The following is a 21080-nucleotide window of genomic DNA, read 5'->3' on the forward strand; positions in this document are numbered from 1 at the left end:
CCAGTATGGATGAGCCCTCCATGAGTTGATCACATCCTGATAGTCACAATAAGTGACATGCAACGTTATATTCCTGCTGCTTATGAACTAATTCTATCTTCTCTCTCATAGACACCAGCAGGCCCAGACAGAGCTCCAGACAAACCGTAAGCCCCACCCCCAGGGCACTTCAGGAGAATGCTGAGGATGTATCAGATGAAGAACTGTCTTGCATCCACCAGTGCCATACCAGACACACATACCTCAGTGGGTCATGTATCTAGCTCGGGGTCACATTCTGGAGAACACCTCACTGACACATCTCCACAGCAGTCGGAGGCAGCCACAGTCCAGGTCTCTGGCACTCGGAGGACTGGTGGACATCAGGTGATGAACCTCTGCAAGTGGCCATCTCTAACATGCTGGAGATGGCATGACAGGCAGCGGAAAATCTGGAAGAGTTGCTAGAAGCAGTCAACAGACTACAGCGAAGGACGGTGGAGTCTGTCCTCCTGGCTAATGTCGTGGCCCCGACACGCGAGTGCCTTGAGGTCTCCATGGGAAGGGTGGGGTCCACCTTAAGAGACTTCCGTCCAGCAGATCCTGATGGACCCGCTCCAACCTACACTCCATTGCCATAGGGATTGGTGGGATCCATCAGTGGCTAGGCAAGAGGGGGACGGGTCACCTTGACCCCCCTCTTCAGGAGCCCCTTCTACTCAGGGAGTCAGACAGGGGCCCTTAGGAGGAGGACCAGCAGCTGGAGACTCCAGGAGCATCCACCTAGGTGACTCCGAGAGTTTCAGGCCAATCTCAATACCCTCTGCTTGTGGCCCCATCACCATCACTTCATCTCCAGCTGTACAGGCTGAGGAGGGTGTACCTGCCCCACAGCAGGAGACCGAAATCAGGCTAGGGCCCTCCAGGTCCCAGTGTTACTGGTTGTAAAGGCCTTTCAGTGCATGGGCAAGGCAATAAGGGACAGAAGGAATGTGGCCATGTCCCATTGCCTGCACCTTACTCCTGGAATCTTGCGGCTATCAGTGTGGCACAAGCACGTCTTGCACGTTGCGCTTCTTCGATGGCATCCTCACATGGAAGCTGACCCTCATCTTCCTCTTCAGGCTCCTGCTCTTCATCATCCAAGGAGCTCTCAGCCTCCTCCATGTCTCCTTCTGGCAAGGGATTCCCCCTTTGAAGCACCAGGTTGTGGAGACCACGATTATGTCATACACCCTCTGTGGAGACTACTGAAGCGCCCCACTTGAATGGTCCAAACATCAGAAGCACAACTTCAGGATGCCAATGGTCTGCTCGATGATGGATCATTTTGCTTTGTGCACCTCATTGTATCTCTCCTTCAAGCGACTCCGAGGACAACGCACTGGTGTCATGAGCCATCATTTGAGTGGGTACCCCTTATCCCCAAGCAGTCAGCCCTGTAATTGCTGAGGCCCTTCGAATATGTGAGGCACTTGGGAGTGACTCAGGATGTATGAGTCATGGAACTCCAAGGCACTTGGCACAGACATGCATAATGTGCTTCTGATGATTGCACACCAGTTGAACGTTCAGGAAGGGAACCCTTTCCTATTATTGTACATCAGGAGCTGCTGCTACGGAGCCTTCAAAGTGACATGTGTGCCATCGGTTGCACCCTGTACTCTAGGGAAGCCTAGGATAGCTGCAAACCCATAAGTCTAGCAGCCTGGCTAGCTTCATCAAGTGTGAACTTCATGTAATGATGAGCCTTACTGTAGAGGGCATCTGTCACCTCCTTGATACATTTATTTGCTGAGAACTCTGAGATGTCACATAGGTCTCTTGTGGATCCCTGCAATAATCCATATTCAAAAAAATTGAGCGCAATGATGACCTTCAGAGGCACTGGCAGGAGATGTCCTCCCAGTCCATCGGGCATTAGATCCTCCTGCAGAATGTGGCAGATATGATCCACCACATCTCTTGACAAGCGCAGACGTGCACGGCATTGTCTTTCGCTCATCTCAGATAGGAAAGTCTTCTTCAGTGGAACAATGGTCCTGCGAGTCGCCTCTGTGGGATGGGTCTAACCTCCTCATCCTCTGAGTCTTGCTGGGGCTCGCCTGGACCATGAACCTCAGGCCAGGGTTCCTCTCAAAGCTGCGCTAGGCGGCACCAGGACCTTCTCCTCCTCAATTGGATCACTGTCGTCAAAAGGCAGTATTGAGCACATCATTCCATTATTCAATCCTCCTCCTCTCTGTGGACTGATAGATGCAACAGATTAATGAACACTGGGCAAATATAGTAGACCTCCCACTTGCAAACAGAAAGCCACTGTCGTGCCCTAGAGCTGCGTCCGTGCTACAATCTTTTCGCTGATAGTTTTGTAGCTGAGGCACAAACTCTCAGATCTAGGTGACCAAGATGCCAACCCTGATCCTTGACATCTCAATACTGCAGAGACTGGAAGAGATCTAGATGCATTCATGAAATGTGCCATCTTACCAAAGGCACTCCTGCAATCTGTGATCTGGTGTGCTGATCAAGCTCAACTTGCACTTCAGCAATGACTGGATGCCCTTTGCCCTATTATCCATGCCAATTGGAGAAAGTACATTCGAGGCTTTCATTGATGATCTGACAGATATGCAGCAGCTGTGCTTCCTTAACAGTTGCCTACATTTTCCATTCTCACATACCTCTCTGTTAAATCTCAAATGGAGCAACTGTATTGTGAAGCTAATGACTTCTGCAGTCTCTCATAAAAGTGCACCAGAAGGCACTGGCTCCAATTGCACTTTCTCAAGAAAGCCTTCCTCTTTTCTGTCAGCTCTGATTCTAATTCAGTGTTGTGGCTCTAAGTAGTTTGAGGGTGCCGCCTGAAAGGGTGCTTAGTCCAGCCAGGGGCTCCGCCCACACTGCCTCAGATCCCTTCCATACAGATTCTATTCCAGTTTCAATTTTAAACTGCACTAGATGGTTCAGGGTTTTAAGATGGTGGTGTTGTATTTCTATTTCGAGACCAGCTTTGGCCCTCCAATCTTCCTGGAACCTCACAATGTGCAGGGAGACCTCCCTCTGGTTATTCTCCAGTCTCCCCCAGTAACCCTGGATCCCATTGTCATTATGGTGGACATTTCAGCCCTCCCCCTGAACCAATTACTGATGTCCCCATGCCCCATGTAAACCACAGCCCTCCGCATCTCGAGTGGCATACAGAGAAGAACCCCCCACTCCACCAGGAGAGCTTCAAGTACCCCTCCCAACTTTATTACCTTTTCCCCATTTACAGGCTGCAGATGCCTCCCCTAACATGACTATCCCATCTGCAGCCCAATACCAAGCCAGACAACCCCATCACCACTGACTGTAAGACAATGAACATGCCCTGCACACCAAGCTGTGCCTTATCCCAGTTGAGCACGCAGGCCTTGCTACTCCCTTGAGTGGATCTACAATGTGTATGCCACGAGTAGCCCTGTAGAATGGCCTGCAAAACCCCAGGACTGCCTTTAATCTCTCACTCCGACCTCTTGGCATCAGACCAGGGGTTATGACAGTCTTTCAATGAGCTCTCCCATTCCTTCAAGACTGAACACAACACAGCCTCCCTTCTGCACCCCCACCATGAGTCTCTTTGCAACCCGTTCCTTATGTGCAAGTCTTTCCCCTCTCCCACCTCCAAGAGTCTCTGTGTAACCCATCCCTCATGTGCCACACTAACACAACATTCCCTCCTATTAAGTAGTCTGCTTGCATCCTCTCCCATTCATACAGTTTAATTCCCACCCAACCCCTTCTGTGTCTTAGTTCTAGTCAGGCTCCAGCTTTCCATCCTCAGTCTCCCCTTTGTCATCGCTCCCCCCACCTCACCTCACCATGCCCCCATGTCTCTGTCATCCTTCCCCACACACGATGATGGTCTCTGTTTCAGTGTGCAGCCTTGCCTGAGACCCACAGCACACACTGAATGCTATCCTTCCAGAGTATGGAGGTATCTGCCGTGAGCATATCAGCCCTACACCCTCACCATTGTAGCGACTCACTGGTACTGCTGAAAAATCAGAGCAGCACTTTTGCAGGTCGGTTTTGAATGTTGCGCTCATCTCGAAATCATGAGCGAAGTGAAAGCAGACAGCTGCATGCCACTTATATTATGGTTGTGATTTAGACCGGTCTAATTTCCCACTGGCGTGGCACATATTTGGGAGGCAGAACATGATTCCAGCAAGTAGCGTTTTTAACAAGTATTCATGACATGGCAATGCATGCAAATGGCATTCCTGACATAGATCAGCAGGAAACCCGACCCGCCATCAGCCTGCCATGAAAGTGGTGAGGGGAAAGTTCTGAATTGAATTCCCGTGGGCGGGATTCAAACTTTTGGCCTCTCTCCGAATTTTCTGCTCCCACAGGCATGACAGGAAAATTCCGCCCAAAGAATCTGTATTTCTTTGCAGCTTCTTTCTGTCCTCCTTACAGCTTGCATTCCCAACTAACTTTGTATAATCAGCAAGCTGAGATGCGTTACTCTATGGCCTGAATTTCACGCTCGTCGTGCATGCACGATCGGCAGGCCTGGAAGCGGATGTGATATATGTCTTCAGCCGCAATCGCAACTGATTCACGATTTCATGCTGACTTGCCAATTAACTGGTGCAATGTGAAACACGCACAGAGAGGCTCAGCAGGGGGTCCAGGAAGAGGGCGGGCACTGAGACAACTGAGGGTGCAGGTCGGGGGTTTACAATGAGCTCCCTGAAGGCTGACAACTACTAGGGAGCTGCCTCAGGGAGCTGCAGTATTGTTCAAAGGATATTTGCACACAAAAAATGCCACCAACTATCTCTAATGCAACTACAAATAACTGACAGCAAACTCCAAACTCCTCAACCTTCAAACATCTTCTGGGCATTTCATCCCGCCCTAGATCAAGAATGATGCAAAAACGTGAAGGCCACCTGGCCACAATCCATATTAATGTCTTAGATGGAGAGACGTAGGTCAGAATTTTACGTGCGCAATCGGATGCACGGCCAACCTGACCCAGTGTGAAATTGCACAAGAAAGCATCGGGCGGATGTCCTGATGTCATAGCAACATCATGTCATATCACAGTCGGCAGGCACGCATGGGAGTCAGAAGTGCGACTACTGATAATGAAAGCTCCACTTAAGCCAGGAAGGCGCACGGGCCACTAAAAATCCCAGTCAATTGGGACTTTAATTGGTTTCAGTGGAACGTTGATTGTCAGCTGGCACGCTTCCAAATGCTACGCATGTCCCCCGACTATGATGTGGCGCAACATCGCTATGACGTCGGGACACCTGCCTGACATTTTCTCATGCAATTTTGCGCTAGGTCAGGTTGGCCATGCATCCAGTTGCAGCAAGTAAAATTCTGGTATATGTCTCTCCATCTTAGTCATTAATATGGATTGTAAATAGCCCAAGCCCCAGCACTGATCCTTGTACCACTCCACTGATCACAGCATGCCAACTTGAACATGCCCCATTTATCCCTACTTTCTGCTTCCTGTCTGTTAATGAGTCCTCTATCCACTTTAATATATCACCCCAGCTCCATGAACCCTTATCTTGTATATTAACCTTTTGAATGGCACCTTATCGAATACCTTGTGGAAATCCAAATGTATTACACCTACTGGTTCCCCTTTATGTACCCTACATCCTCAAAAATCTCTTATAAATTTGTCAAATAGGATTTCCCTTTTGAGAAACCATGTTGACTTGTTCTAATCATGCTATGCTTTTCTTAGTGCATTGTTAAGGTTTCCTTAGTAATAGATATAAATACTTCCCTGATAACTGATGTCAAGCTAACTGGCAAGTAGTTCCCTGTTTTCTCTCTGTTGAAGGGTCATGAGGACTCGAAACGTCAACTCTTTTCTTCTCCGCCGATGCTGCCAGACCTGCTGAGTTTTTCCAGGTAATTCTGTTTTTGTTTTGCCCTGTTTTCTCTCTCCTGCTCTTGAATAGCAGTGTTGTATTTGCTAACTTCCAATCTGCTGAGAACGTTTCAGAATGTAGGGAATCTTGGAAAATCATAGTCAGCATATCAACTCTCTCTGCAGCTATCTCTTTTAGAACCCTAGGACGTAGGCCATCAGGTGCTGAGGATTTGTTGAATTTAGTTCTTTGAATTTCTCCAGCATATTTTCTCTGCTGACATCTTCTGGTCGACAAGCAGGGGCGGGGTGCACTCGCCGACGTGTAAAATGAAGCAGCATGACATCAGGCAGAACTCCCAATCTCACCCCACGTCATTTCCATTTTCAGGTCGGCAGGGGCGCAGCCGAGTCAGCTGTGCGCTCGCCAACTTGTCAACAGCCTATTGAGGCCATTAATAAACCAATTTAGGTAATTGACAGGGTTGCCCGTCCAACCTTAGGGTTGGTGGTGCAGGCCGGGAGCCCTAGCGGGCTTAAGAAAAGGCATGAAATCTCATCCACAGGCAGGATGAGGTTTCATGAGGGTTTTTAAATATTTAATAAACATTTCAGTAAAAGTGATGGACATGTCCCAACTCATGCGACAGTGTCACATGAGGAGGCAAGTCAGGGAAATTTTTTAAACATTTGTCTTAAAAGTTTTAATTCTGAGGCAATCTCCCTGAGGCAACACAGCACATGCGCGAAAGAGCGCACTCCCAGCTGAGGGAATCCCCCCCACCCACACAGGGAGCACACGGTGCTTCCTGGCGGATGTCACACTGGGCGGGCCTTAATTGGCTTACCCATGTAAAATAGGGGCATGCCCCCGATCAGAGGCCCACCTTCCCGGACCCGCTCCTGCACTTCCCCCCCAACGGGGGGAAATTTTTTTCCATGAAATGCCTTAATTTCCTCACTCTTACTAACCCGTAGGTCACTCTTTATTTCTGGGAAGTAACTTGCATCTTCTACTATGAAGACAGACACAAAATGCATGTCCAATGTCTCTGCCATTTTCTCATTCCCATTGGTAATTTCTTCTGTCTCTGTTTCTAAGGCACCAATGTTCACTTTAGCTACACCCTTTTTATATACATGTAAAAGCTCTTACAAGTGGTTTTTACATTTTGCTGTTACATTCTATTTTTTCCCCTTTTTATCAAATTTTTGGTGATCCTTTGCTGATTTCTAAAACACTCCCAATCCTCAAACTTACTACTATTCATTGCACTATTATAAGTCTCTTCTTTTAATTTATTACTGTCTTTAAGGTCTTTAGTAAGTCATGGATGGATCTTTCTTTCTCAGTTTTATTTTTTCAATGGAATGTATTTTTATTGAGCACTTTGAATTGTTTCCTTTAGTGGTACTAGAGGATTGGAGAATTGTAAATGTTATACCCTTGTTCAAAAAAGCAAAAGATAAGCCCAGCAACTATTAGCCAGCCAGTTTACCTCGATGGTGGGAAGCTTTTAGAAACAATAATTTGGGACAAAAAGTCACTTGGACAAATATGGGTTAATTAAGGAAAATCAGCATGGATTTGTTAAGTGCAAATCATGTTCAATTAACTTGCTTGAGCTTTTTGAAGAGGTAACCAAGAGGGTTGATGAGGTAATACTGTTGATGTGGTGTACCTGGACTTCCAAACGGCATTTAATAAAGTGCCACGCAACAGACTTGTGAGCAAACTTAGAGCTCATGGAATAAAATAGACAGTAGCAAAATGGATACAAAATTGGCTGAGTGATGGAAACAAAGAGTAAGTAGTGAACGGTTTCAGACTGGAGGAAGGTTTATAGTGGAGTTCCCCAGGGATTGATGTTGGGACCCTTGCTCTTATTTTGTGTTAATGACCTTGACCTTGGTGTACAGGATACAGTTTCAAAATCTGCGGATTATATAAAACTTGGAAGTATTGTGAATTATGAGGAGGATAGTGTAGATCTTCAAAAGGACATAGACAGGTTGGTGGAATGATGGACAGCTAACATGAAATTTAATGCAGAGAATTGTGAAGTGATTCATTCTGGCAGGAAGAATGCAGAGAGACAATATAAAATAAAGGCTACAATTCCAAAGGGGTGCAGGAGCAGAGAGACCTGGATGGATACGTGCATAAATTATTTTCTATTCTTCTTGACAAAGTGGATAAGTTCACATTTTCCCACATTATACTCCATCTGACAATTTTCTTCCCTCTCACTGAACCTTTCTATATCCCTTTGCAGACTCCTTATGTCATCTTCACAACGTACTTTCCTACCTATCTTTGTGTCATCAGCAAATTTAGCAACCATACATTCAGTCCCTTCATCCAAATCATGGATATAAATTGTAAATATTTGAGGCCCCAGCACTGATCCCTGTGGCCCTCCACTCGTCACATCTTGCCAACTCAAAAATGACCCATTTATCACTATTCTCTGCTTCCTGTCAGCTAACCAATCCTGTATCCATGCTAATATGTTAAAGGGTAACATATTACACTGTGAGCTCTTATTTTGCATAGTAATCTTTGATGCGGCACCTTGTCAGATGGCATCTGGAAATCTAAGTACAGCACGTCCACAGGTTACCCTTTATCTATGTTGCTCGTTATTTCCTCAAACAACTCCAAGACATCAGTCAAACATGATTTCCCTTTCACAAAACCATGTTGACTTCGCTTGATTGCATTGTGATTTTCTAGGTTCCCTGCTATAACCTCCTTAATGAATAGATTCCAGCAATTTCCTCACCACAGATGTTAAGCTAACTGGCCTATAGTTTCTTGCTTTCTGTCTCCTTCGTTTCTTGAATAGAGTCACATTCACTATTTTCCAATCTGATTGGACCTTTTAAGAATCTAGGGAATTTTGGAAAATGAAAACCAATACATTATTATCTCAGCAGCCACTTCTTTTAAGACCCAAGGATGAAGTTCATCCTGGGCACTTGTCAGCTTTTATTTCTAATAATTTTCTCAGTACCCTTTTCCTGGTGATTGTAATTATTTTAAGTTCCTCTCCTTTTCACCAACTAATTCACAATTACTTCTGGAATGTTATTTGTATCCTCTAGATGGACACAAAATATCTGTTCAATTCACCCACCATTTCCTTATTTTCCATTATTAATTCCCCATTCTTACTCTCTAAAGGACCAATGCTCACTTTACTGGGCCTTTTTTCTTTTTAAATTTCTATAGAAATTCTTACTATCTGATTTTATATTTCTAGCTGGCTTTCTCTCATACTCTAATTTCTCCCTCCTTATTAATCTTTTAGTTATTCTTTGCTGTTCTTTATATGTTTTCCAATCTTTTGACCTGCCATTCATCCTTGTGGAATTATATCCTTTTTCTTTCAATCTGATAGTATCCTTAACTTCAATTAGCCACGGATGGTGTGTCCTTCCCTTAGAGTCTTTCTTTCTCACTGGAATGTACCTTTGCTGAGTATTCTGAAATACCTCCTTAAATTTCTGCCACTGCTTCTATCCCTGAACCTAATTTCCAAGTTCACTTTATCCAGCTCTCTCTTCATGTCCTCATAATTGCCCTTATTTAAGTTTAAAATACTAGTCTTAGATGCCCTCTTCTCTCCCTCAAATTGAATGTGTAATTCAATCATATTATGATCACTGCTACCTAAGGGTGCCTTCACCATGAGGTCATTAATTAATCCTGTCTCACTGCATATTACCAGATCTCATATGGTTGGTGCTAAAATGTGCTGTGCAAAAGAACTGTCCCAACTGTCCCTCATCAGCCAGGCTACCTTTGCCAATCTGATTTGTCCAATCTATATGTAGATTAAAATTAAAATGTAGACTACTGCTGTACCTTTCTCACAAGCCCCCATTATTTCTTTCTGTATATATGATCATACAGTGTGGTTACTATTAGGGGACCTGTTAACTGCTCCCTCAAGTGACTTCTTACCTTTACTATTTTTCATCTTTACCCAAACTGATTCTACATTTTGATCTTCAGAACGAAGGTCATCTTTCTCTAATGTACCAATGTCATCCTTAATTAACAGAGCTACCCCACCACCTTTTCCTAGCTTCTTGTCTTTCCTAAATGTCATGTACCCTAGAATATTCATGTCCCAGTCTTTGTCATCCTGCAGCCATGTCTCTGTAATGGCTATCAGACCATACCTATTTATTCCTATTTGTGCTGTCAGTTCATCTGTTTTTATGAATGCTACGTGTATTCAGATAAAGAGCCTTTAGTTCTGTCTTTTTACTATTTTTGTAACCTCTAGGCTTATCTGCTGGTGCACTCTGAGGTTTGTACAGTCTGTCCCTTCCTGCCTCATTCTGATCATCATTTCTCTCATTCCAACCTTGCTGTTTTGCCTTGCCTTCTTTATTTAATTTATCACATTTTCGCAAACTTGATCCCTTGACCCTCACTATTTAATTTCAAGGCCCTCTACCACCCTACTTATAGAACTAGCCTGAACACTTGTCCTAGCATGGTTCAGGTGAAGATCATCCCAATGGTATAGCTCCCACTTTCCCCAGTACTTGTGCCAAAGCCTCATGAATTGAAACCCATTTCTTACACACCATTCTTTGAGCCATGTGTTTAACTGTCTAATCTCATTTGCCCTACACTAATTTGCTCATGGCTCAGGCAGTAATCAAGAGATTATTACCTTTTGAGGCTCTGTTTTTTAATTTAGCCCCTGGCAGCTCATACACCTTCAGCAGAATCTCTTTCCTAGTTCTAGCTATGTCATTGGTACCTACTTGGACCATGACCACTGGATCCTCCCCTTCCCACTGCAAGTTCCTCTCCAGCCAGAGCATATGTCCCGAACCTAGGCACTGGGCAGACAACACAGCCGTCTGGAGTTATGCTCTCAGCTACAGAGGACTGTGTCTATCCCCCTGACTATGCTGTCCCCAGTGATCACTACATTCCTATTAGCTCTCCCCGCTTGGATGACTTCCTGTACAATGGTGTCATGGCCAGTTTGCTCATTGAGCCTGCAGCAACCACTTTCATTCATGTAGACTGCAAGAATCTCAAACCTGTGAATCAATTGCAAAGGCTGAGGCTCCTTGAATTCTGTCTCCTGGGTCCCCATACCTGCCTCACTCGTAGTCACACCTTCCTGTCTTAAATACCCTCTGAAATGGCCTAGCAAGCCACTCAGTTATGTCAAACTGCTAAAATGCCAATAAAAAGGAATGAAACCAGGCGGACCACCTGGCATTTACCTAAGTACCAGAAATGACAACGGCAAACCCAGCCCTGTCAAACCTGCAAAGTCCTCCTTACTAACATCGGGGAGCTTGTGCCAAAATTGAGAAAGCTGTCTCACAGACAAGCTTGACATAGTCATAGTCACAGAACCATACCTTACAGATCATGTCCCAGACACCACCATCACTATCCCTGGGTATGTCCTGCCAGCGGAGGTGGCGGCATAGTGGTATACCATCAGGAGGGAGTTGCCTGGGGAGTCCTCAACATCGACTCTAGCCTCCCTGAAGTCTCATGGCATCAGGTCAAACATGGGATAGGAGACCTCCTGCTGATTACTGCGTAACACCCTCCCTCAGCTGATGAATCAGTATTCCTCCTTGTTGAACACCCTTGGAGGAAGCACTGAGGGTGGCAAGGTCACAGAATATACTCTGGGTGGGGGACTTCAATGTCCATCACCAAGAGTGGCTCAGTAGCACCACCACAGACCGAGCTGGCTGAGTCCTAAAGGACGTAGCTGCTAGACTGGGTCTGCAGCAGATGGTAAGGGAACCAACAAGACAGAAAAACATACTTGACCTCATCCTCACCAACCTGCCTGCCACAGATGCATCTGTCCGTGACAGTGTCGGTAAGAGTGACCACTGCACGGTTTTTGTGGAGACGAAGTCACATCTTCACATTGAGGATATCCTCAATCATGCTGTGTGGCACTACCAACCTTGGTAAATGGGATAGATTTCGAACAGATCCAGCAACTCAAGACTGGGCATCCATGAGGTACTGTGAGCCATCAGCAGCAGCAGAATTATACTCAACCATAATGTGTAACCTCATGACCCGGCACATTCCCCACTCTAACATTACCACCAAGCTAGGGGATCGACCCTGGTTCAATGAAGAGTGCAGAAGGGCATGTCAGGAGCAGCACCAGACATGCCTACAAATGAGGTGTCAACCTGGTGAAGCTACAACACAGGATTACTTGTGTACCGAGCAGCATAAGCAGCAAGTGGTAGACAGAGCTAAGCAATTCCACAAACAACGGATCAGATCTAAACTCTGCAGTCCTGCCACAACCAGTTGTGAATGGTGATGGACAATTAAACAATTCATTAGAGGAGGAGGCTCCATAAAAATCCCCATCCTCTATGATGGAGGAGCCCAACACACCAGTGCAAAAGATGAGGCTGAAGCATTCACAACGATCTTCAGCCAGAAGTGCTGAGCGGATGATCCATCTCAGCCTCCTCCAGTAGACCCCAGCATCACAGATGCCAGTCTTCAACCAATTTGATTCACTCCACGCAATATCAAGAAACAGCTTAAGGCACTGAATACTGCAAAGGCCGTGAGCCCTGACAATATTCCGGGAATAGTACTAAAGACTTGTGCTCCAAAATTTGCCACACCCCTAGCCAAGATTTTCCAGTACAGCTACAACACATGCATTTATCCAGCAATTGCCCAGGTATGTCCTGTACACAAAAAGCATGACAAATCCAACCCACCCAATTACCACCCCATCAGTCTACTCTTGATCATCAGTAAAGTGATCGAAGGGGTCATCAACAGTGCTATCAAGCAGCACTTGCTTAGCAATAACCTGCTCACTGATGCTCAGTTTGGGTTCCGCCAGGGTTCAAATATGGACAAAAGAGCTGAACTCCAGAGATGTGATGAGAGTGACTGCCCTTGGCATCAAGGCAGCATTTGACCAAGTGTGGCATCAAGGAACCCTAACAAAACTGGAGTCAATGGAAATCAGGGGTAAAGCACCCTGCTGGCTGGAGTCATACCTAGCATAAAGGAAGATGGTTGTGGTTGTTGGTGGTCAATCATCTCAGTTCCTGGACATCACTGCAGGAATTCCTCAGGGTAGTGATGGCCCAACCATCTTCAGCTGTTTCATCAATGACCTTCCTTCCATCGTAAGGTCAGAAGTGGGGATGTTTGCTGATGATTGCACAATTTTCACTATTCACGACTCCTCAGATACTGAAACAGTCTACATCCAAATGCAGCAAGACCTGGACAATATCTAGGCTTGGGCTGATAAGTGGCAAGTAACATTTGCACCACACAAGTGCCAGGGAATGACTACCTCCAACAAGAGAGAATCTAACCATCACTCCTTGACATACAATGGCATTACCATCGCTAAATCCCCCAACCCTGGGGGTTACCCTTGACTAGAAACTGAACTGAACTAGCCATATAAATACTGTGGCTGCAAGAACAGGTCAGAGGCTAGGAATCCTGCAATGAGTAACTCATCTCCTGACTCCCCAAAGCCTGTCCACCATCTACAAGGAACAAGTCAGGAGTGTGATGGAATACTCTCCACTTACCTGGATGAATACAGCTCCAACAACACTCAAGAAGCTTAACACCATCCAGGACAAAGCACACAGCTTGACTGGCACCCCTTCCACAAACATTCATTCCCTTCACCACCAATGAACAGTGGCAGTAGTGTGTACCATCTACAAGATGCACTGAAGAAACTCGCCAAGGCTCCTTAGGCAATACCTTCCAAATCCACAACCACTGCCATCTAGAAAGACAAGGGTAGCAGATAGATGGGAACACCACCACCTGGAAGTTTCCCTCCAACCCGCTCACCGTTCTGACTTGGAAATATATCGCCGTTTCTTCATTGTCGCTGGATCAAAATCCTGGAACTCCCTCCCTAATAGCATTGTGAGTGTAGCTACACCACAGAGACTGCAGCAGTTCAAGAAAGCAGCTCACCACCTTCGCAAGGTCCACTTCCCATAAAAATGAGTTTTTAAAAACCATATCCTGAGGGTTGTGACTGCCTCCTGGTACAAAGTGTCCAGGTAACTTTCCCCTTCCCTGATGCATCTCAGTTTCTGCAGCTCGGCCTCCAGCTCAATGACTCCGAGCCAAAGCTCCTCAAGCCAAGTGTTTGCCCTGGATCACCCTCGTGCAGTTGCAACACATCACCTACCCTGCCATCTTAATTGTGTGCTAATTAATTTATTCTTAATTAATTTATAATAAACACTGCTACTCCCAATAACCTTTAGTACTGCTAGTAAACCTTATTACAACTAATAAAACCTGACAATTACCAATAAATTACATGGGTTTGAAGATAAATGAGCAAAATATTCACCAACCAATCATTTATTTGTTTTCCTGTAGTGCCACACTTCAATTTTCCTCAGGAGTCACAGACTGACCTGGATTGGATAACACTTCTAGGTGATGGTTACTGCCTCCAGGTCCCCTTTCAGCCCATTTCTCTAGGTCCTGCTGGCTATCTCTGGGTCTTTTTACCCTCTCTTCAAGATGATGGTTACTGCCTCCTCTTTTGCCCATTTCTCTAGGTGCTGCTAACTCTGGGTCTAAGTGGTGATTACTACCTCCAGGTCCTCTTTTTACCCATTCTTCCAGGCATTGGTTACTGCCTCCGGGTCTTCTTTGCCCATGCTCTAGCTGAAACCCTTCAAAGAGAAGTTTGTTTGGTACAATAATATCAATAAGACATGAAAGAAATCCAAACTGTATGTATCAGAACTTTATTGTTTTTTGCTATTTTTAAAATGGACTTTCTGTTGAACCAAAAAAAGGCTGCTACAAGTCACATGACCAGAGGATTGGCCCTTTGTTCTGGAAGCTACGAACAGGAGTTATAAGAATCCTCCTTTCATCATTGTAGCATCTCATACCCAGTTATAAGGATATTATAATCGTGAAAACAGGGGACTCACAGATCAAAATTTGTTATACCCGCAGAGTTGTTAACAGATACATCTCACACCTGGGACTATCCAGGTCCATTTCAAAAGGGGACCATTGAGGGTACAATGGATGCCATTTGAATCTTGATCAAGCTTACCCCTCTAGTGGAGTCAGAGGGTCTGCCTAGGCAATGGACTTCTGACACAAGAAACTCAATATGGATGCCAACTCTTTCAGAAGCTAATGGCTAGGACATTATCGGTCCTGAAACCAAAAGTCGGTACCAGACAATAGATGAACATCCCTTTTGACCTCTCTATGGAGAAAGAAGGTCACATGACTCAAGTGACCATTTTGAAATCTCTATATTCCTATGAGAACTGAGAAACCCTCAGTCTGCTGTTTTAACATCAACTGGAAAGGACCCCAGGAGACCGGCTGAGCAAGTAGCTGATTACTATCTCTCAACTCCTCCAAGCATGTTTGATTTTAAAAGTCTGTAATTATCGCCTGCCAAGCGGTCTAAGCAGTGAAACTCCATTGTGGCACATCATCATTCGTTTCAAGGGCCCTCGTGTTGTTGTCTCCAACCAGAAACTCATCTGGACTTCTCAGCCTTTGGAAATCACGTGAACGAATATTCATTTCTGTGGTTCTTTTATTGTTGTTGTCCATAGTTGTAAATGATCCTCTCTTCTACCCTCCCTTATTGTATATGTACATGTGTGAGAGGTTGCGATGACTTCCTCCCACCCCTCCACCCCCGGACCAGGTTTGAATGTGAATAAGCTAACCTTCTAAAGTTAATCATAACGTAAATTTGCTGTGAACGATTATTATATTGGATCACACAAATTGAGGGATTGGGGAAACGTGCCACAGCCTGCTTAAAAAAATCTCAAAACCACCTGTTTATGGTCAGAAGGGGAGCGGATAGAGAAGTTCAGTTTTCCTCTCTCCTGTCCGTAACAGTACAGACTGTACCTATTCCCACTAGGTGTAAAGGAAGGGTATCCAAAGCTAGAGCTCTATGGATGACTAAATATACAGAGATTAAACTGAAACAGAAAGAGGAGGCTTATGATAAAAATTAAGATCATAATTCAGTGGAGAACCAAGCTGTATACGAAAAGTACTAAGGAGAATTAAAAAAGTAAATAGGAGAGGCAAAGTGTGATATGAGGTTGGGTTAGCAGATAACATATAAGGGAACCCAAAAGTAATTTGTAGAAACATATACATAGTAAAACAGTAGTGAAAGGAATGATGAGGCTGATTAGAGACCAAAAAGGAGGACATCTTGTGGCAGCAGAGGGCATGGCTGAAGTACTAAATTATTACTTTGCATTTGTTTTCACTATAGAAGAGGATGCTCCCAATGTCACAGTAAAGGAGGATGTAGTAGAGGAATTGGATAGGATAAAAGTAGATAAAAATGAGGTATGTAAAGATTGGAAGCTCTCAAAATAAAAAGTCACCTGATCCAATTGGGATTCATCCTAAGGTAAAGGCAAAATACTGCAGATGCTGGAAATCTAAAATAAAAACAGAAAATGCTGGAAAAATTCAGCAGGTCTGATAGCATCTGTGGAGAGAGAAACAGAGTTAATGTTTCGAGTCTGTATGACTCTTCTAAGAGTCATACGGACTCAAAACGTTAACTCTGTTTCTGAGTTTTTCCAGCATTTTCTGCTTTTATTGTGGGATCCATCCTAGTTTGCTGAATGAAGTAAGGGTGGAAATTGCAGAGGCTCCGTCTAAAATCTTCCAAACCTTAGATATGGGAGTAGTGCCAGAGGGCTGGCGGATTAGAAGTGTTACACCACTGTTTAAAAAAAAAGGGTGAGGGATGACCCTAGCAAATACTAGTGAGTCAACTTAACATTGTTGCTAATGAAGGTTTTAGACACAATAATCTGGAACAATATTAATTGGCTCTTGGAAAATTTTAGGTTAATAAATGAAAGCAAATGAAGATTTGTTAACAGCAAATTGTATTTGATAAATTGATTAAGTTCGTCAGTGAAGCAACAGACAGGTTTGGCAAATATAGTGTGGTTTATGTTGTGTATATGGACTTTCAACGAATTATTTGATTATGTACCACATAATAGACTTATTAGCAAAATTGAAGCCCCATGGGATTAAAGGGGCAGCAACAGTGTGGACATAAATTGGCTAAGGGACAGAAAGGATAGCATAATAGTGAATAATTGTTTTTCACACAAAAGGGAAGTTTGCAGGAGTGACATCCACCACCGCCTCCACCCCACCAGGGATCCAGTATTAATTAGGACTACTGCTCCTTTTGTTATATATTAATGACCTGGACTTCGGTCTCCAGGGCATTATTTCAAAGTTTGCAGATGAGACAAAACTGGACAAGTGTAGGAAAGAGTGAGGATGGTAACAACAGATTTCAGGAGAACATAACTTATGAACTGAGCAGATATGTGACATGTGCCAAAATTTTCCCGTTGGCGATTTGGGTGCGGGCCCGCTTGCCGACAGGAAAATGACGTCGGAAGGAACCCCTGACGTCATCCCAGTCCCTTTAAATTTTTAGGAAGGCGGGCGGACAGCGAAATCAGCTGTCCGCCCGCCGACCTGTCAATGGCCAATTAAGGCCATTGACAGGATAATTAAGATCATTAAAGACCTGCCCATCCAACCTTAAGGCTGGCAGGCAGGCCAGGAGCCCCAGTGGGCTTCTGATAATACATGAAACCTCATCCATTGGCGGGATGAGGTTTCAGGTCCGTTTTTAAAAAGTTTAATAAAGTTTATGTTGTTTTTATTAACATGTCCCGTCTCGTGTGACATTGTCGTATGAGGGGGACATGTTAATAATATTTTTATTTTTCTATTTTTTAAACTTTTGTGTACTGTCACTAATCTTCCTGAGACAGCACTTAGTCTTAGGGAGCAGTGCGCTCTTTCACACACATGCGCATAGCGCTTCCTGTTGGGCAGACCACCGGGCAGGCCTTAATTGGCCCGCCCACTCAAAATGGTGGCGGGCCCCATTTTAGCGGCAGGGGTCGGCTGTCCGCCCGCCACCCAGCTGGTGGGGCCCGCATGCCCACCAAGGACAAAATTCTGCCCATGAAATTTAACACCATTTTAGAAGTTTGAGTGAGGAGGACCTAAGAGTGTGCATACACAAGTCTTTGAAGGTGGCAGAATAACTTGAGAATGCTGTTAGAAAGCATACAAGATCTTTGGTTTTATAAATAAAGGCATAGACTACATAAAGAAAAGAGTCATGTTAAACCTTTATAAAACTTTGATAAAGCCTCAGCCATAGTATTGCAGCCAATTCTGGGCACCACACTTTAGGAAGGATGTTGAGCCTTGGATATGGTCCAGAAGAGATTTGTTAGAATGCTACAAGGGATGAAAAACTGCAGTTACATGGACAAACTGGAAATTTGCTTTGATAGAGGTATTCAAAATCACAAAAGGTTCTCATAAAGAAAATAAGAAGTTATTTCTCGTGGCAGAAGAGTCAGTAATCAGAGGACACCATTTTAAAGAAATTGACGAAAGAAACAGAGGTGACATAAAGGGAAAATATTTACGCAGTGAGCTGTTTTGGAATGCATTACCTGAAAGTGTGCGACCGGATTCAATAATAATTTTTTTGGAAAATACTTTAACGGAAGTAAATTGTAGGACTAAGGGGAAGTGGCAAACAAGTGGAACTAATGGATACCTCTTTGAAAAAGCTGGCATGATGGGCCTAATGACCTTCTGTGATGTATTGTTCTGTGGTACTAAGTACTTGGGAGTATTTTGATTACGTAAAATATTGGTGAAAGAGAAGCTTTCACCAAATGCAAAAGGAAGAGTATCTGAATTCAAAACCAGGAACTAGAGATAGATTGCATCCAAATTACTTTGTGGAATTAATTTCAATAGCCTCAGTTCAGTTCTAATGGACATAATGCCACAGCAACTTGGATAAGCCACAGTTAAGGATATAGCAAAATACATTGGTGCAGAAAACTTCAGTTTTGTGATGTTAGGATTCGCGAATATTCTTGTAATGCAGTTCTGTATCTCATCTCATCCCAAGGACATATTTTTTATCCCACTACTGGTTGCAAGGGAAGCAGGGAGAACTCATTCTTGAACACTGCCATTTCTACTAATGAACATAAACGTTTTTAAAATGCTGACGAAAGGTACATTTTAAAATTTGTGCCCATTTCTGCTTTTTAGGGAAAATCTCGCTCAGTGGGAGAAGATAGCACGAACAAGTGAAACCTCAGATCAGGGCCAGGCAGCTCCCTCAAAGAACGTTCCTGTAAAAATTGAGAATTGATGGAACTGGTGCTCTATAATGAATGCTCCACTGTTAAGTGTTTGACTTTGAATTGGGAAGATAGACCTGTTACTGTAGGTAATACAATAACATTACCTAATGAGTCCATGACAACATGGCTCCCACTCTAGCTAATAACACAAGTCATTTGGAGGTTTAACATTTGTTAAAACATCAGATCTAACTGCCTTAGAGAATCTGTTGTGTTTGAAAATGACTTTTTTAAAAGAAAACATTGGCCCTTTCCTGTATGCTGTATTGGTGTGGCCTTAATATTTACTCTGAGACAGGCAGGTACTTTCCATGCAATTTTACACTCAAATATTCTGTCTGGATTTGAAATCATTATTTTGAGTAGATGGTTTACATATTAGTATGAATATCACTAGAAGATAGAATGAGACTGCATTGTAGTAGTTATAGTCTGAGAGTGACAAATATTAGTTGTTGAAATATTACTTAACTGATGACAGCATCCATCATCGATGCAAATTGCAAAAAATGACTAAAACTTTTCAGCCGTCCTCGGGCATTGCTATTTTAAATGGGAATCGCAAAATGGCTAAAGAAATAGTTAGGTCTTTATTGGGGATGTAAATGAAGGAAAGTTATGGGATGCAAAACTCCTTTGAAAGGCAAGAGGAAGCAATGTGCTTTTCCAGGCCTTCAATATGCTGATTAAGGCACTTCTTTTTCCATCATGAATTTGAGCAGTGGTTGTGATGAACAGCAGTAGGGTGAGGCTTCTCTAGCCTGCATTAAAATATTTACAAAAAAACAGAAGTAATCATTTTCCATTCATCTAGACAGTAATTTATTTATTTACCTGTCTCCAAGAATGTGATACTGAGCAGAAAAAGCAGAACAACAGCAATGCAGTAAAGAGTTTTTCAAGATCTACTGTCTGCATTAGTGACACTTGGAATGCAAATTCATGAATGTTTTTTCTTCCCTCTTTTAAATGGGTGAAGCAATTGAAAGATGGAAGATAAGAATTTACCCATTCACTCACTAAGTGCCATACTTGAGTTTTCAGATTGTTGATGCACCATACTGCAGAACATGGGGTGTCTCACAGGACTGCTCTACAATAAACATCACACCAGTTGACTGATCCACCACAATGTTATTGGTAGCTAAAGTAGTTGAATGATTGAATCTCAGCCAGAAAGTCCAATATCTGAGTATGTTTCAGCCAATGCTAGACCATGGTAACATACTGAAGTGCAAGGCATTGCCTTTGGGAAAGGCAAACGTGAAACCACCTGACTGGTTATACTGGAAGTGAACTTCCCTGCTAATAGATTAAGGTTAGAATCATTGTGACAGTGCCTGTACAGAAGACTTATTCCAGGAGTGTCTAACTTTTGTGTCTTCATGACTCATTTACCTGCATATCATTCATTGCCATGGGCTGCTTATAAATAACAAGCCAACAGCTTCTCACCAACCACCACTGCAATTAAAAATTAATTTTGTTAAGTTAGAGATACTAAATACATTTGGTATAAGCTAAATTACAGACAACTAGTTGGTTAAGTGAACCTATTGGAGTAAGAAATAAATGGCGATAGAAACATGGTAGGCACGACTTGGGTCATATAGAGGTTCCAGTCATGTGTCGTCTAGTCCTCCTGAATACATGATTCTCAGCAAACTCTCAAGGGTTGCAAAAGGAATATTGGCAATATGATCTAGGGTCCTCATCTTAGCTAGACAAGGAAAAGATGACAGCTAGAGAAGAGAAAAAATGGAAACTAAATCACACACCACACAGACAACAAGGAAATCCCTTGCATAAGCAGCTTATGATTATTTGTATCTACACATTGATCATTCCATCATGAATGTTTAATATTGCAAAATAAGGAAATCCTTCAAGTTGCCAATGCATTGAATTATTTGAACTTCATCTGCAT

The 21080-nt window shown here is 43.7% G+C and overlaps 1 protein-coding gene across 1 annotated transcript in view; it reads left to right on the forward strand.

The window, feature by feature from the left end:
* Positions 1-19191, forward strand: part of pde10a (phosphodiesterase 10A) — a 414859-nt gene extending 395668 nt beyond the window's left edge. Inside the window, exon 22 of the mRNA XM_041207024.1 lies at positions 19059-19191. Coding sequence (XP_041062958.1) covers positions 19059-19161 — 103 coding nt within the window. The 3' untranslated portion in view covers positions 19162-19191. The remainder of the gene's footprint in view (positions 1-19058) is intronic.
* The last annotated feature ends 1889 nt before the right edge of the window (positions 19192-21080 follow it).

Source organism: Carcharodon carcharias, chromosome 2 (assembly GCF_017639515.1).
Source record: "Carcharodon carcharias isolate sCarCar2 chromosome 2, sCarCar2.pri, whole genome shotgun sequence".
NCBI classification, from domain to species: Eukaryota; Metazoa; Chordata; class Chondrichthyes; order Lamniformes; family Lamnidae; genus Carcharodon; species Carcharodon carcharias.